Here is a 16,380-nt window from a genome sequence, read left to right on the forward strand (position 1 = left end):
ACATGTAATTGTACCACAATATAAATCTCTCTGTTGGAAAGTATAAAGATTATTGGGTCTCATTCAGACCGAGTCGCAAGCACCGATGTGCTGGCAACCGGGTTGATAGTTAGCCCTGCACACACGCAGCGGCCGCACTGCGCATGCGCAAGCCCCGGAGCGAAACTCTCTCGCTCCGAAGCTCTCTACAAAAGGGGCGGTTGTCGATGTTGATCGACAGCTCGCCCCGTTTTGTAGGCGGGCCGGGGGGGGGGGGGTTGTTTCCAAAACAGAGTCGGTGGAAACCAAACCGTTTTGTTTGGGGGCGGCCGCACTGACATCATCAGTGATGTCAGTGGGGAGTTTCCTGCTCTTTCAGAGCGGGAAGTACCTGGGGCTTGCGGATGCCGAGACCCAACCTTAGGGTCTCGTCACAAGCCCCGATGGTCACGGTGGTGTTCATCAACCTGGTCGGTCGTTAAGCTGTGGGTGGTAACCCACAGCTTACCTAACGACCAGGAGGCCGCACTTCAAAAATTAAGCGGCCGCCCTCATTCAGAACGAGCGCTCGCTTCTTGCGAGCGCCTCTGAATGAGGGCCATTGTGTGGCAGCGATTTTGACCCCCAATAAATCCAAGAGATTTTAGTCTCAACAACTATTCAAGTGCTACAAAAATATTTTGAGCCACAAAATCAAATTTGAAAATGTTAACCAATGGTTTTGTACTTAACAGTCAATGTTATGTGTTACAAGATTGATCTGGTTAGCCTGTAATAATATTACTGTACCACAAATCAGCAAAATAATGCTTTTATGCTACAAGATTGATTTCTTTTTATCAGAATATGCCAATATTGATACCAATGATGGGCTCATTTACAGAAATAAATTACATAAAACAGGGACATACAATGTACAAGAATAGATGTAGACATGTAAACAAAGGGTAGGGATCGTACAATCTAATTGGAAGAGGGCCCAGCTGCAAAAAAGAAAGAGTGTGCCTCAGAGAGGGGGTTGGACAGCAGTTGGGGGGTGCATAGTGCAGTTGTCCCCAACTGCAGTCCTCAAGCACCTCCAACAACTCGTGTTTAAAGAATCTAGAAAACATGACCTGTTAGGTGTACCTGAGAACCACTTCCTGATTAGTGCACTACTGTAGGTGGGAGTAGGGCACACTCTAATAAAGAGATGTGTCTTTGTAAGATTGTCCAAAGATATGAAGGATTTGGAAGAGTCTTAACAGGCATTGTAGAGAATTCCATAAGTGAGTAGCGGCACAGGTGACATCCTGAAGGCAGGGAGTGGGAGGTGGCTATCAGATGCCAGGGGTGAGGTGCAGCTCAACAATGAGACCTAATCGGTGAGAGGGAGAGTATTTTCAGATATATGAAGGGTTGGTGGTGTTGACAGTTTTGTACATGCGAATGATTAACTGGAATTGTATTCTGGAGGAGATGGGGAGCCAGTGCAACTGAACTGTAAGTACTTATTATCCTAACAAGGACAGGTTTAATTATAATAAAAGCACATACTGTATATCTATACACATCCATATATTTGTATACTATCACTGCATGTATATGGTAACTGTGGTGTATCCTTATATTTGAAGCTATGTGTTAAGATTCTTCAAGGAATAACTGAACATTTGCGTAGTCTTAGACAATGGCGATTGGACAAGGACAAGTTCAGAATGATTTATAAAGACAATTTAGATATAAACTACTATTTAATTTCCTTTTGCATGACTAAATAAGCAATGTTTATTTATTATGTGATGTAGATGTTAATGTCACATACAGTTCACAATTTATTCTAGAGTACTTCTGCCATCTACTGTCAAATGTTGGTATTGCATCATAGTTGAATCTTAAGACACTGGAGAAAACGGGTTGGGTACAGGATGCCCATAGTCAGAATACCAACAGCAGCATCCTGAAGGTCAAAATCCACACCGATTATGGTATTTTAACCCAAATCTTAACCCTTACCCTAACCTAACCCTTCTGCAGCCTAAACCTAGTCTTCGCGTCCTACAGCCTAACCCTAACTGTCCCCTTCTGCAGCCTAAACCTAATTGTCCCGTCCCACAGTGGAACCCTAACCCTAAATGTGCGCTAATACCACTCCTCCCGTATATTGCCCCTTCATACATCTCCCTGAGGGGCAGATATATTAAGCCCCGGAAAAGTGATAAATTGGAGTGATAAACTACCAACCAATCAGCTCCTGTCATTTTTCAAACACAGCCTGTGACATGACAGTTAGGAGCTGAGTGGCTGGTAGTTTATCACTTTCCAGAATTTAGTACATCTCCTCCCCCCCACCCCGTGTCTGAAAAATGACAGTTAGGAGCTTATTGGTTGGTACTTCATCTCCAACCAGCTGTTTCCAAGGCTAAGTACATATACCCTTAAGAAGCAGACAGACCCCTGCATCCCATTTTCCCCTTCCCTCTTAGAGAAGTTATACAGGAGTCAACTAGGGTTACCACCTTCATATTGCAAGATTTCAGGACGGGTTGTGCTTGAAGAACAGGTACAGCTGTTTTACAGTCATTAAAATGTAGTAAGCATAATATAATACAGCATGGCAAGCAGACCTACCACAAGAGATTATAAGGCCAATATATCTAACTAACAATAACTCATAGGCATCACTGTGCATTGTGCATGTGTATCAGCTTCTAAAAAATGTGTAAAGTATCCTTGGATATAAATAAAAAGGGCAGGGCCAGCTATCCAATCACAATCCCTGAGGATTGACTGGCATGTTGCTGACCAATCAGAGAAAGTTTTGCCCAGAAGGTTTAAGGGACTCATTCAAAAACAGACGCAATGGCGATTATGTACAGATGTGCCCAGCTAGTTTGTTGCTCCATTCGCCATGTAGCGCGCCATGTATCTCGCGCCACTCACTACACCATGAGTCGCGTCACACAGAATGTTATGTAACAGAACATAGCGTAGCACTGGAAAAAAGTCATAGCGTGTCATACAACTTTTTGTCCACCAGGTATCACTTTTCCTAAACTACACAGCGCATGCGTCAGATTTCCAATGCATTTTCTGCATCCCCGCCCGATGATTGGCTGACAGAAGCAGTGATTCTGTCCAATATAGTACAGCGTGTGAGTCCTGTACTTTTATATAAAAATATTTCATACGCACGAACAGCTGTGTATTACACAACGTGCGTTTGAAGCTGCACACTTGCGTCAATGTCGGCGCTGTCTGTTTGAAAGAGGCATCTCTGTATTACAAATTGACTTTGTGTTTTAAGATAAACACTTGCAGCACTGTCAGCGCTGTCCCAGACTTGGACACTACAGTGATTTAACTCCACCCACCCGCTGCTGTTTTTAATAATAAAAAAATGTGTCTTCATTTCAAAATATTATACTAGTACATACTGTATATACACAGTACCCCACCATTAGAGAATAATTCATCCCATCTCATTGAAAGCTGTGCGTGAATCTCATTAATCTACAGTATCGGTTATACCGTCATAACAACACGGAAACTACACTACTGTACAGTTATGTACAGTTTGCGTACTGATTTGCGTCCCATTCTAAGAGCTTATGTGATATTAAAAAGATTGTGTGAACATGCAAATACAGTGCGTGAATGTGATATCCATCTGGTATTCTGGTATTCAGTACAAATTACAACAGTGGAGCACTCGCCACTCAGCGGTTAAGCGCTGTATTATATACCGTAGCGTATCGTTCGTTGAAGAATACCATGGTACGTCAAGTCCAGCCATCACGTAATGTTCCATGGAGCGACACAGAGGCCTGAATGGGGCGCTATGAGCAACAAACTAGCTGGGCCCATCTGTACGTAGATCGAACAATTGTTTGCCTTTGCATATTTGTTTAAGCCGCACTGCACATGCTCAGCGATCACTTTGATCACTGATGCACAGAAGAATCCATTGCAAAGTGAGTGACAGTTTGTTAGCGTTTGGGGATGGTAACAGGGGGTGGTAGGAAAAACACAGGCGTGTCTGACAGTTTAAACGCCATTACATGGGCGTGCATAAATTAGCCCTTGCAATCTCCTACGCAGCATGAGGGCCCTCTGCGAGTCTGGAGAGCTGCTGAGTCGGCAGCAGGTTAGACCTGCAGCAAGGGCAAGACGGGCACTCGATGTGCATCAATGTTACTGATGTTTACGCAGGTAGACCATGTCGTACTCATATGAGAAGGCAGCAGTGGGCATCCTTATGCTCGGGTAAGCTTTGTAACTATTTGCATATTTTTGCAGCTGCATTCCGTGCGCAATCGCAGCTGCTATCGCATTAGCGTCCATCTCTGAATTAGGTAAAAAAAAAGCTTATTTAACAGAGGATTGCTACCACACCTACCATCGATGGCGGGAACTATTTTGCATCTCCGCAATCGATCGTAAAACCATCTTTAATCAATGGAGTGTCAATTGCCAACAACAGAAATCAACATCAACAATCCCTATCAGCTAGGTCCATGGTTCATCCGCCACATTGCATGACCTTTTCATGATTAGCAAGAGTGCAGTGTGACTCCACCCTCCCCTCAATGATGTCCATGATGGTCAGAGCAGCCGCAGTGTGACTCCACCCTCCCCTCAATCATGTCCATGATGGTCAGAGCAGCCGCAGTGTGACTCCACCCTCCCCTCAATGATGTCCATGATGGTCAGAGCAGCTGCAGTGTGACTCTTTCTGAAGTCTGATACTTCCCACCCCTGAAGTCTTTGAGAGGGCAGGGCAGTAGAACAGTCACTGACAGATTACTGTAGTACTCTATGAACACTTGGGCCCATGACCCATGGTTGGGGGTGGGGTTCTGAAGCAGCAGGGTCCACTGGTGATAACACCACACCCCCATCGGACCACTACGATACTGGGGATACCATTCAGAACAATTATTGTTTATTGTCAGTGCTACCTTTGAGGAGTTCCCTCTTCCAAACAGTTGTGTCATTTAACCTATTTATCAATTTAGTGTTAAACGGCCCAAAACTTAATGTTCCTATTTGTGGTGAGTTACGAACAGGTTTTAGGGTTATATATCATGTCCCCTGTGCCAGGACTGCTGCCCCTGAGCATCCCAATATAAACACAAACAAAACAATTCACTGGTGAGTTCCGTCCCAGCACTGTTACTATGCATGTGGGACCTTAGGTCACACATGTACAGTTTGATGGCTGGAGGTGGTGGAGGGATCCAAATGATCCCTCTTTGCACTCCGAACCCTCTTCCCATAGGCAGGAGCGTGCTAATACCATTTGAAGATGGTGTTAGTTCCTGCAGTCAAGTTCAAACTTTCAGTTTTTCTAATTTAGTAATGGTTGAGGCTGCCACACCTTGCACACCCCGTGGGTATGCCTAAGCCCATGCTCACGCCGTCCTCCTGCACCCTCCGGCCACAGCTGGACCCCTTTCTCACTCAGTGATGTGTGGTGAGGTAAATGGCTGGTATAATAGCCAGATTTAGAGATACATATATGAACCCGAGGGCTCATGTGGGCATTATATAACGGTGCAGCAGTTTATAGTGCTGAAAATTTGGTGTGTGATTTGCTCATGTATGTGTGGAAAAGGTAGATGGGAGGCAGTGCCTCACCTGCCACACACTTTTTACTCAAGAGTTTTGACTATAAAAATGATTAGAATAATACAAAGAAGATATTTATAATATTTTCTTACATTTTTTTCTTATCATTTTTATAGTCAATTCTTTGGAGTATACCTAAGTATGACAGGAAAGGTTCTGCTAACCTGCCTCACCTGGCCGCACATCACTGCTCCAACTCGTGTTTGAGTCGCTTGTGTTTGGATCCTCCCCCGCCATCTACGGTTTAATTGTTCAGGTTCTTCCTGCTTTCATTTAATAAGTATGGGATTTCAATATAGTTCAGTATTTGCCAGAATATCTTACTAAAATAAAATAAATATTCAGACACATCCAAAAATATTTTTGAGGCATTTCTAATTAACATGTCAGACTAATTATAAGTGTGCCTAAAAATTTATTTCTCTTAAGGTTTCTGGTCCTGACCTGAATTATGGCAGTATAACTTGAACAAATAACATGAGTATTCTGGAACAAGTCTTTTGTATATGGTCAGGCAGTGACTTGATGACTTCCAAGATCTGAAGACATCAGCCAAACTAAATGCACTCAGCTGGAACATTTAATTAGGAACCGACAAAGAATAATCACTGAATTACAAAAAGCACTTGGATGGATTAGCTGCCAAAAATAGAAATCGTTATTAAGTTCATTACAAATTCAGTGTCAGGAGTGAGGGTATCCTAAACTATGCCACATATATTTCCAGATGCAACCCATGGCATTTACCATGGAAAAGGTGGAGGGATTGTCATAGGCCAGTGCTAGAGAATTACATGCACATACCTCACAATTTCAGCTCCCAATTTAAGGAAACTGTCCTGATGTCCCGTATTTGGTCAGAATTTGTAGGTGGGGAGTTGGGAGATATTCCCCTGCCACATGCAGCAGAAGCAGGTGCCTCCAGAGTGTGTAGCATCAAAATGTTGGGGTTTTTTAGATGGGGAGTAGGCCTATCACATAAGCATGCCCCTGGCGATGTGGCCATCCTCACTAAGAGGCAGCCATGATCCCATCATGCTGCTGCCACAACCCATGTCTCCAGATTCCTGGATAACTAATGTCCACGATGGAATTACCTACCACACCAGACTTATACTTGCCTACTTCCCAGATCTGCTCTTCATGAGTTCAGAGAAGCCAGAGGACTAGATGGGAGGGATGCTATGTATCGTGTAATTGTCCATCTTAAATATCTAGTCTAGGTGGCAAATTGTTCTGTGCACCTACCTACCTGACACATCTAATTCTATTGGACTACTAGATTAATCCTTGTTGGTACCTTGTTGCTAACGATTTGTAGTCTCTCAACTGTTTATGTCATATCTCAAAGTCATTGATGGTCTGATGCCCTGGATCTCCAGTCTATTAGTATCCCTTGTGAATGTATATTCTCTTGATACTTTGTATTTCTTTTGAACATCCCATCTTCTACATCAGGCTAGATGTGGGGGGGGGGTTAGAGGCATTGACTCAATACTCTGTGCCCTCTATTAACCTGCAGCAGGTCATTAGTTACAGATGTGTCCTGCTACGTCTTTGGCCCATACACCATATAGTGCACCCTGCTAGTCAAGCTATGCCGGTATGTAATGGCCGCCAGTCACAATCCCGACGGCATAATACCGGCTAGGGATTCATGATAGGGATCGAGATAACAACAAGAAAAGAAGGATAATAGCACAAGTCATAAGATTGAGAGCTAAGGCAACAGTGTGTACGTAATGATATCACTAGATATAGGCAGATTATAATAAATGTATCAAATTTAATTAGGGTGGGTAAGACCTCATACAATAAAATGCATATCCTAGATAGTAACTAGGTTAAAAGACATACATGAATCAATAATAGTCGGTTATAGGAAATGAATGTGAAATTAAAAAAAATAAAAAATAATGAATAATAGATGATAAAATACTTAAAACCATGAAAAGATATATGATCACAGCATGTGAATAGGATGATTGGATGAATGAAAAATGAAAATCAAAAAATAAAAATTGGATGAATGTCCCTGTAAAGGGAGATCTGGAAACTCCAGCACGTCACTGTGGGGTGTAAGAAATCTAACCTGCAGGTTGGTAGTGTTGATGGTCCGGGTGTCACGTTGTGCCAGATGTATGAGAAGTCCTCCCCATTTGTGTCAGCTAAATAGCTGCTGGTGGATAGTTCAAGGGAAAAGGCACAGCTCTAGCGGTGGCCAGGTGATCAATCCGTGTCCCGTTGTGGCTTCAGTAAGGTGTAGGAACAGCTGACTCCCAGAGTAATGCAGCTCGGCGGCTGGGCAACTTAGTGCTGTGGGTTGGGAGAACCTGATGTCCTGTGGAAGTGGCAGCTGCGTCCCAACTGGAAGCCAGGGGACCGTGTGAGCTCTGGTGCAGTGTCCGTGTGAATGTTATCCAAATGACAATCCAATGTAGCAAAGAGGTCCGCCTAATGCGTTTCCCTGTCTAGAGACAGCTTCATCAGAGGCTAGTGAACGAAGCTGTCTCTAGCCTCTGCCTCCCCCAAACACAATGCAAAACACCCGGTCTGCATAAATGTCGGCATTGTGTACATCTCTGAATCAGGCCCACTGTGCGAGGTAAAGTGCAGGGCGCACTGGTAAAGAGCATTTGTGCAAAGTGGATTTAAGCAAGTTCACCTGAGCTGTCTACATCATTAAAAGTAGAGCAGAAGCCTATTGGGACCAGTGTTGCCAACTCTGAAATGAAAAACAAGCAACTGATGAGTGAAAAACAAGCCCAAAAGAAAAGCCCAACTTAATGTAGTGGTACTGGGGTGGAGGTAATTTGTCCTTTATTATGTTAATGAAAGGCTCATGCTTGCTTTGGGGGAAGAGGCCTAGAAGGCACACCAAGTTTGTAATTTGAGCACACTGCCCACTCCAAAGATTTAATACAGTATCCTTTCAATATTTCCAGTTAGCACTAACAGATAAATTAATTAAAAAAACTCTAATATTATGCACTGTATGTGTCCCATTACAAATCATATTCACCATATAATACAGTATAGAGCTAGCTGGGCTGAGACTTGTAGTTGAGTGACTTTATACACAGCAGTGCCAACATTGGTGGAAAAAATTGACGGGTCACCACGGCCAAAGCATCAACATCCCAAGCTAGTTAGCCCAAGCCAGGGATATCAGGGGAGGTGCGGATGCCCCCCTAATAAAGGGGCCCCCCCTTTCCCGAGCACCCCAGGCTTAGGCTGAAGCCCGGGGCTCTTCCCTGCACCCCTGGCTGGTGGGTGCAGGGCTAATAGTGGGATTTTTATATGTCTGCTATTGTTTTTTACAGTGGGACTACAGGTGCCAGTGTGCCTGCCTTTTGGTACTTGTGAAACTACAAGTGCCAGCAGGTGGCCGGCACCCGTACCCCCACTGTGAAAAAAATAGTAAAATAATCACAGTACACACACACCATAGAAAGTAAGTTTTATTGCATAGAAAACACACTAACACTTACCTTCTGCCAGGTGATCTGTCCTCTTCTCCAGTAGAATTCCCACGGTATTCCTACAAAAAAAAAATCTATACTCATCTATCTCCTGGCGTAGCTCAGTCCCCTTGTACAGTAGAGTCCCGGGACTTGGCAAACTAAAAAATTGATTAGCATGGACCCACGAACACTGACTGGGTGATTTCCGGCATTTGCCAGACTGCCAGCCAATCAGAGACTGCTCTAATGTAAGCTGCTGCTGATTAGCTGTAAGCCGCATGACTGTCAATCAACAGCCACGCTTGTTTGCTTTTGGGGAAGGGACCTAGAGGCCACACTAATTTTGTAATGTGATCACAGCACCCGCTCTAAAGATTTCAAAGTGTCACAGTGACCGGCACTTATTGATGTGTAAGGATTAGCAACATGTTGTACAAGCTCCTAGTGGTACAGCAGTGCCAACATTGCAGCATAAAACGAACAGTCAGTTTGTAATCCAGAGACACCTCTTTCAGTGATGGTTTTATACACCGCTGCTCAGACCCACTACTAATTTCTAAGGCATGCCACCACTGTCTACAGTGGCACGGTCACTGGCACTTACTGTTGTGTGTCGATTAGGAGCATGTTGTACAAACTCCTATGGGCACACCAGTTCTCCTAGTGGCTGGGGGATGGTGTCCTAGCAATGGCCATTCCTCTCCTTTTCTTGACATAAGTAGTATTCTTATTATTTATTAACAGTTTCTTATATAGCGCAGCAAATTCAGTTGCGCTTTACAATTTGAATCAAGATTAACATTATACTGGGTTGTAAAAGACATACATACATGACATACATAAGGGTAAGAGGGCCCTGCTCGCAAGCTTACAATCTATAGGGAAAGTACTGTAATTGCAAGGGCAGACCTTGAGCTGACTGCTTAAATGGCAAAGCACCCTTTATTATGTTATTATTATATTATGCCTGCTTTGGGGGAAGGGCCCAAGAGGGCACACCAAATTTGTAATGTGATCACAGCACCTGCTGCAAAGATGTCAAAATGCCACAGTGACAGGTACTTACTGATGTGTACCTATTAGCGACATGTTGTACAAACTCCAAGCGGCACAGTAGTGACAACATTGCCGCAAGTGTGCAGCATAAAACACACAGTCAGTTTGCAATCTAAGACACCTCTTTCTGGGCTGAGACTTGTAATTCAGTGATGTTGTTTACACCACTGTTCAGACCCCACTACTAAATTCTAAGACTTGCCATCACTTTCTGCAGTGCCGCAGTGACCAGCACTTACCGATGTGTACCGATTAGCAAAATGTTGTCCAAACTCCAAGTAGCACAGCAATGCTGACATTGCCACAAGTGTGCAGCTTAAAACGCACAGTCAGTTTGCAATCTAAGCACACTTATTTCTGGGCTGAGATTTGTTGTTCATTAATAATTTCATACAGCCCTGCTAAAACCTCACTACAAATTTCTAAGGCATGCCATCACTGTGTGAGTGCCACACATCACTACCAGAACTAGCCTGCCATGAAGAATTACTACAGTACTATATACTGTATTAAAGTCAGTTTACACTCTGCAATACTGTACAGTATGTGATTGGTCCACCTGTTGGGGCTTACTGTTCTATTGTATTCTGTAGTGCCATACTGTATCCATGCACTGCTGTATTATTCACCACTTACACTGTATTGACACTTATTCAGTGGAGCACTGGCCACCCAGCGTTGAAGCTGTGTATTGCATGCAATGGATGTTGTCAAGTCTCACTGCTCCTTACGGCACCATGCCACACTATTCTCATGCCACGACAATGAGCAAAGATGTAGCCGGACACATCTGTAGATGTGTCTCTAGTGGTCTAAGCTAAGAATTACAACTAGCTTACTTATGGTTGGAATTAATAGGCTTGCTACAGAATAGCAAATAGTTCATGTGTTAAGTGTCTGACTGGTACATGATGTCTGGGGTTCAAATCCCCTGCATGGACTGTTGTTTATTGTGTGTTTCAAATACAGGGAGATTAAACTGTAAGTGAATTATTAACAAGGTGTGCATATACTGTATATTACACTAATACTGATAACTGCACCTTACAGTCGACCTCTTTGTATAAGGAACTCCACAAAAGTATTGTGTATGAGCACATGGTTTCATTATATTCTAATGGTCTGATGCTGAGCTGGAAGCATATTGGGTGTAATTTCCACAAAAAACAACAACACATATAATACACAATATGCATCTATTCTCAATTACATGAACACATCCTTACTGTGCTCTGTCTACATAAGTCATCCCTTCACTCCCAACCCTACCTCTACACACTCCAACCCTACCTCTACACACTCCAACCCTACCTCTACACACTCAAACAGGCGCAAGTATCATGCAAATGTTCATAGATGTATATATGTGTGCAACTTCTACTCTGGGCTTGCTCAGAGTGATTTTTCTTTGTCACCTTCTCCTATCTGGTTATTATACCAGCTGCTTAGATTCCTATCCTACATTTAATTCATTATTTGGGTTCAGTGAATTGCAGGAAACATCTCTATCAGTTAGTGGGTCAATAATGCCAACTGGTGTGAGAGCTACAGCTGGTAAGTACTCATACTGGAGTACCAAATATATATATATACACAAATACAGCAGAAGCTTGAAAGACCCAAGAATATCTTCATGTAGATAAACATTACTATCTACTGTAGGATATCTAAAGACCAGGCTTGTAGCTCATTCTACAACATTGACTACAATTGGAGATAGCAGGAGGTTTAATGAATGTAAGCAAAACAATCCATGTTTGAAGCTGTTTTGCATGTTGTATATATAAAGACAGGTGAAAACAGGTAGGGAGAGTAGCATCAGGAAACAAGGTTCATTTACAATACATATATTCATATACCGGGTTGGGTATGATATCCCAGTGGCCGAACAGCCACCAGGTGAAATACTGACAGTGGAATCCAGATGAGGAGAGATCCCGACAGGAGAAGGTAAGTAGTCTAACCCTACACCTGTCCTCCCCCCTAACCCTCCCTTGGTGGTGCCTAACTCTAACACTCCCAGGGGGAGGCCTAACCCTTAGACCCCCGGGAGATGCCTAAACCTAACCCCCCCTTCACGCACCCTAAACCTAATGCTCAGGGAGTGCTTAACCCTAACCTCCCCCCAGTGGTGCCTAACCCCCCTTCCCTGCAGCCTAACCCTAACACTCACGGGGGGGTGCCCAACCTGATCCTCAGTGTCCTTACGATTGGGATGCCGGCTGCCGCAATTCTGGCGCCGGCATCCAAAGTGCTGTCGGGATTCCATCACCGGTCTCTTCTTGGTGATCAGGATTCCGGTGCCGGGATATTCAGCAGCCATCATCCCAATCATCGGGATATTAACCGCATCCCCATATACCCTCTTTATTCCACATCTATATAGTTAACCACCTGCAGTAAGTTTTGGGTGTGGTAGAAAAAATCCACATTCAGAATGTCGACGTGGACTTTTTGTCGATGAACAATATGTCGACATTCAGAAATGTTGACATGTCTATAATGTCAACATTTAAACATGTTGATGCCAGAATATCAACATACTCTTTTTTGCTTATTTTAGCCCAACCCTCATCATAAAAATTACCAAACTGTATGTTGACATTATGAATATGTTGACATATTGCTTATCGACCTAAATTCTGTGTCAGCATTCTAATTGTTGACATTCAGAACCTGTTGACATTCTGGTGTTTGACATTCTGATTGGATCCCGTAATCTTTAAGTCGCCTTCATTGGCTACCTGGTTCTTTGACTATATGCAGCTGTCCTCTTACCCAAAATGGAGAATCACTTTTATTAGCTTCATATCCATGATGGACAACAGGACCATAACTAGCGGTATGCAATTGGTGTCATCAACCAGGGCACAGGGCAATGGGGGCGGCACCATTGCTGTCCCACAGCACCTGCATTTGGTTTGCAGGGTGCCTAGAATGGCACTCTGCAGCCAGTAGCTCTGCTGCAAAGGACGCTCCGCACATGCAGCCTGTACAGCCATCTGGAGTGTTCTTTGTGCATTGCAAATACGTCAACATGTAAATGGATGAAGCACAAACTGATCTTTCCTATATTTTCTACATTCACTTTCAGTTTATGGAACTTTAATGCATACTTGCTTACGTGGAGTTTTCTTCATTGCAGTTTGATTCCTCCATATCCACAATATTATGCAGACTGAAATTTGTATTTGTCAGGTCCAGCTGAGTTTGATTCTTAAATCTGATTATTATTCTTTTGGATCCAAAAAGAATACATGTGTTGCCATTTGCTGTGACATTAATAGCACTTCCGGGAAGCAAGTCATTTCCATACAGCCACTCTCCGGTCATTGTATCTTTCCTTACTATATTGTGATATAAGCCCTGCGTTAAAAAAATATGTTATTTACAACCAACACAATAAATATATAAAATATTCATACTATACAGGTTAAAAATTCACTCATCATCAACCCTGACCGTTAGTCAGCCCAGGGCAGGGATCCCTGGAGAGTTGGGGCCCCCCCAATAAAGGGGTCCCCCTCTCCAGGGCACCACTGGCCTAGGCTCATAGCCCGGGGCTATCCCCACCACCCTTGATAGTTTAAGTGAAGTGCATTTTATATAGTTTTAAATATTGTCTTTGTCTGTGGAACTGCAAGTCCTAGCAAGCCTCCCCCGCATGCTGATACTTGGGGAACCACAAGTACCAGCATTCAAGGCATTAAGGGCCCGCTGGTACCTGTAGTTCCACTGCAAAAGCAATATTAAAAAAACACAGGACACACACACTGTACACAGTACAATTTTATTAAACATACATGCACTCACACATGTACACACACATGTGCACATACTCACCTATGTATCCCTGTAGCATCGGTCCCCTTATCCAGTAGAAATTACATATGGTACCTGTGAAAAAAAAAACATACTCACCTTCTCCTATGCCTGGATCTGTCCTCTTCGTTCCAAAGTAGGCATCCATGGTCTTCTTAAAATAAAAAACGAATTAACGCTATCCACGCAACAGATAACAACGAGGATGGTTGTTATCTCCCGAATGAAGAGCTCAAATGCGGCTTTAGCCTTTGTAGAGTCAATGGAGGTCCACAGGGTAACTAAAGTTTATTCTGCGGTTCCCACCATTGACTTCAATGGAGGAGCCGTTCATTGGCTGAGAGAGGCGGGGCTGAACTCTCAGCCAATGAACACGCAGATACAGCTCTACAAAGGCAGAAGCCACGTCTGAGCACTTAATTCGGGAAGTAACAACCATCCTGGTTGTTACATGTTGCATGGATCAGGATTTTCGGGGGGGGGTTTAAGAAGACCTTGGATACCTACAGGGACAAGGGGACCACTCCAGGTAATGTAGGTGAGTATGTGTGAGTGTGTGTGTATGTAATAAAACTTTATTGTCACGGTGTGTGTATCTTGTGTTTATTTAAACATTACTTTACAGGTGAACTACAGGTACCAGTGGGCCCTTAATGTCCCACATACTGGTACTTGTGGTTCCCCAAGTACCAGCATGCAAAGTAGGTTTGTTGGGACCTGCAATTTTATTGTAACGACAATGTTAACACTTATCTATCTTTACACTACACTTACACTATCAACTCGCCACCCACCGCCCAGGGGTGGCGGGGATAGCTCCGGGCTATCAGCCTATGCCAGGGGTGCCCTGGAGAGGGGGGCATACTTTATTGGGGGGCCCCAACTCCCCAGGGATCCATGGCCTGGGTTGACTAGCGGTCAGAGCTGATGCTGCAGCTGGGAGACCCGGTGAAAGGGCTCCCCTGGCTGTGGCATCAGTCCTCCGCTAGAAAGGGTCCGGTGCTGGTTCTGGAGCTTACAGGGGAGCCCTACATAATTTTTCCCCTGTAATTCCAGAAGCAGGACTGGTTCCCAGAGCCCAGTGCTGGTTGTACTAAGTACAGTGGAACCCTATGTATTTTGTTCCCTGTACTTAGACAACCAGATCTGGCTATGAAAAGTCCAGGGCTGGTTCTGTTTTACGGGGGGACCCCACGTCATTTTTTATCTAAATTGAACTATTTCTAACCATTTTACTGTCAGATACATGCATGCATCTCACTGATATATGCATGTATCTGTGTCAATCAGACCTGCTCATGTTGAAATCGAAAGCATGAAGCAGGTCTATTCATTTTTTGATTTGAAGTTCGATTTGGTGTTCGATTTAGTGTTCATTTTCAAATTGAATAACAGTAAAAAAGGTATTTATGTGTTGGTCCATGTAAAAGTATTGAAGTTTTTCCGATGTTCGATTTAAGTAAAATTCGGTTTTAAGTTCGATTTTACATTCGATTTGACCTTTAGTAAAGGCACAAATGCAAAATCGAATGTCAAATCACTCAAAATGCAAAATCCAATGTTAGTAAATTTACCCCAATGGTGTCTGCCAGCTCTGAGCTGGGGAACATCAAATACATAATAATGTGCCCACATTCAAGCCTATTGGCAGAATGGAAATGATCATGTGTTCCACTGCAAGGCAAGTAACTCCCTTAGAAAGCACTCTCTATAATCCTTTATACCATTACAATAATTCTGCCCTACAATCTAATATGTCCTATCCTCACTGCCCCACAAAACAAGATGCATTGATTCACCTACTCAGCACTTTACCAATGCACGGTGGGTTAAAAGCTGGTTGCATACTGCAGAGTTGCCATTGACTGGGATCAGCTTTGTCCGTGAGCCAAAAGACTATACCCAGCTCTGCCCTCTAGCTACCAGATGTGGCCACCTCATTGGGCTCCACTTTGCATACTGGCCAAATTAATACAGGGATGCTGGGAGGGGGTTGGGTGGATACAGATTACCTAAATCCGGCCCGTCCTGGTGGACCAAGGTCAGCCGCAGAGGTGGAGCAGTACAGAACATGCTGAGCGGGGGGTGGTCAAACCCTTGGCGCAGACGGTCCACCTGATGTCTCGATGGCCTTGAATGAATGCGCTCTGCCTTGACTGAATGTGCTCCGCTCACACACCCCTCCCCAGGAATGTATGGAGGGGTGTGCAAGAAAGCACAACACCCAGGGCACAGGGCCCTGAGTGTGGCACCATCGTTGCCCCACAACCTCTGCCTAGGGCTAGAAGGAAACCTGAAATGGCACCCTGCAGTAGTATACGCTTTGGGCATGCACCCTGCAATGTGTACAGCTGTCCGGAGCGTCCGTGGAGCTCTCAAATTTCTCCTGCTGGCGGTCCCATCGTCTCACATGACATGTGTTCGGGGGCAGCACAGGGCGCAAGTGATA

At 44.0% G+C, this 16,380-nt stretch overlaps 1 protein-coding gene across 1 annotated transcript in view; it reads right to left on the reverse strand.

The window, feature by feature from the left end:
• LOC148474977 (V-type proton ATPase subunit S1-like protein) overlaps window positions 1-16,380 on the reverse strand; it is a 71,544-nt gene that overhangs the window by 35,652 nt on the left and 19,512 nt on the right. Inside the window, exon 4 of the mRNA XM_088457925.1 lies at window positions 13,234-13,475. Coding sequence (XP_088314051.1) covers window positions 13,234-13,475 — 242 coding nt within the window. The remainder of the gene's footprint in view (window positions 1-13,233; window positions 13,476-16,380) is intronic.

The sequence above is a fragment of the Taudactylus pleione genome, unplaced genomic scaffold (assembly GCF_031769625.1).
Source record: "Taudactylus pleione unplaced genomic scaffold, aTauple2 ptg000792l, whole genome shotgun sequence".
In the NCBI taxonomy this organism is placed as follows: domain Eukaryota; kingdom Metazoa; phylum Chordata; class Amphibia; order Anura; family Myobatrachidae; genus Taudactylus; species Taudactylus pleione.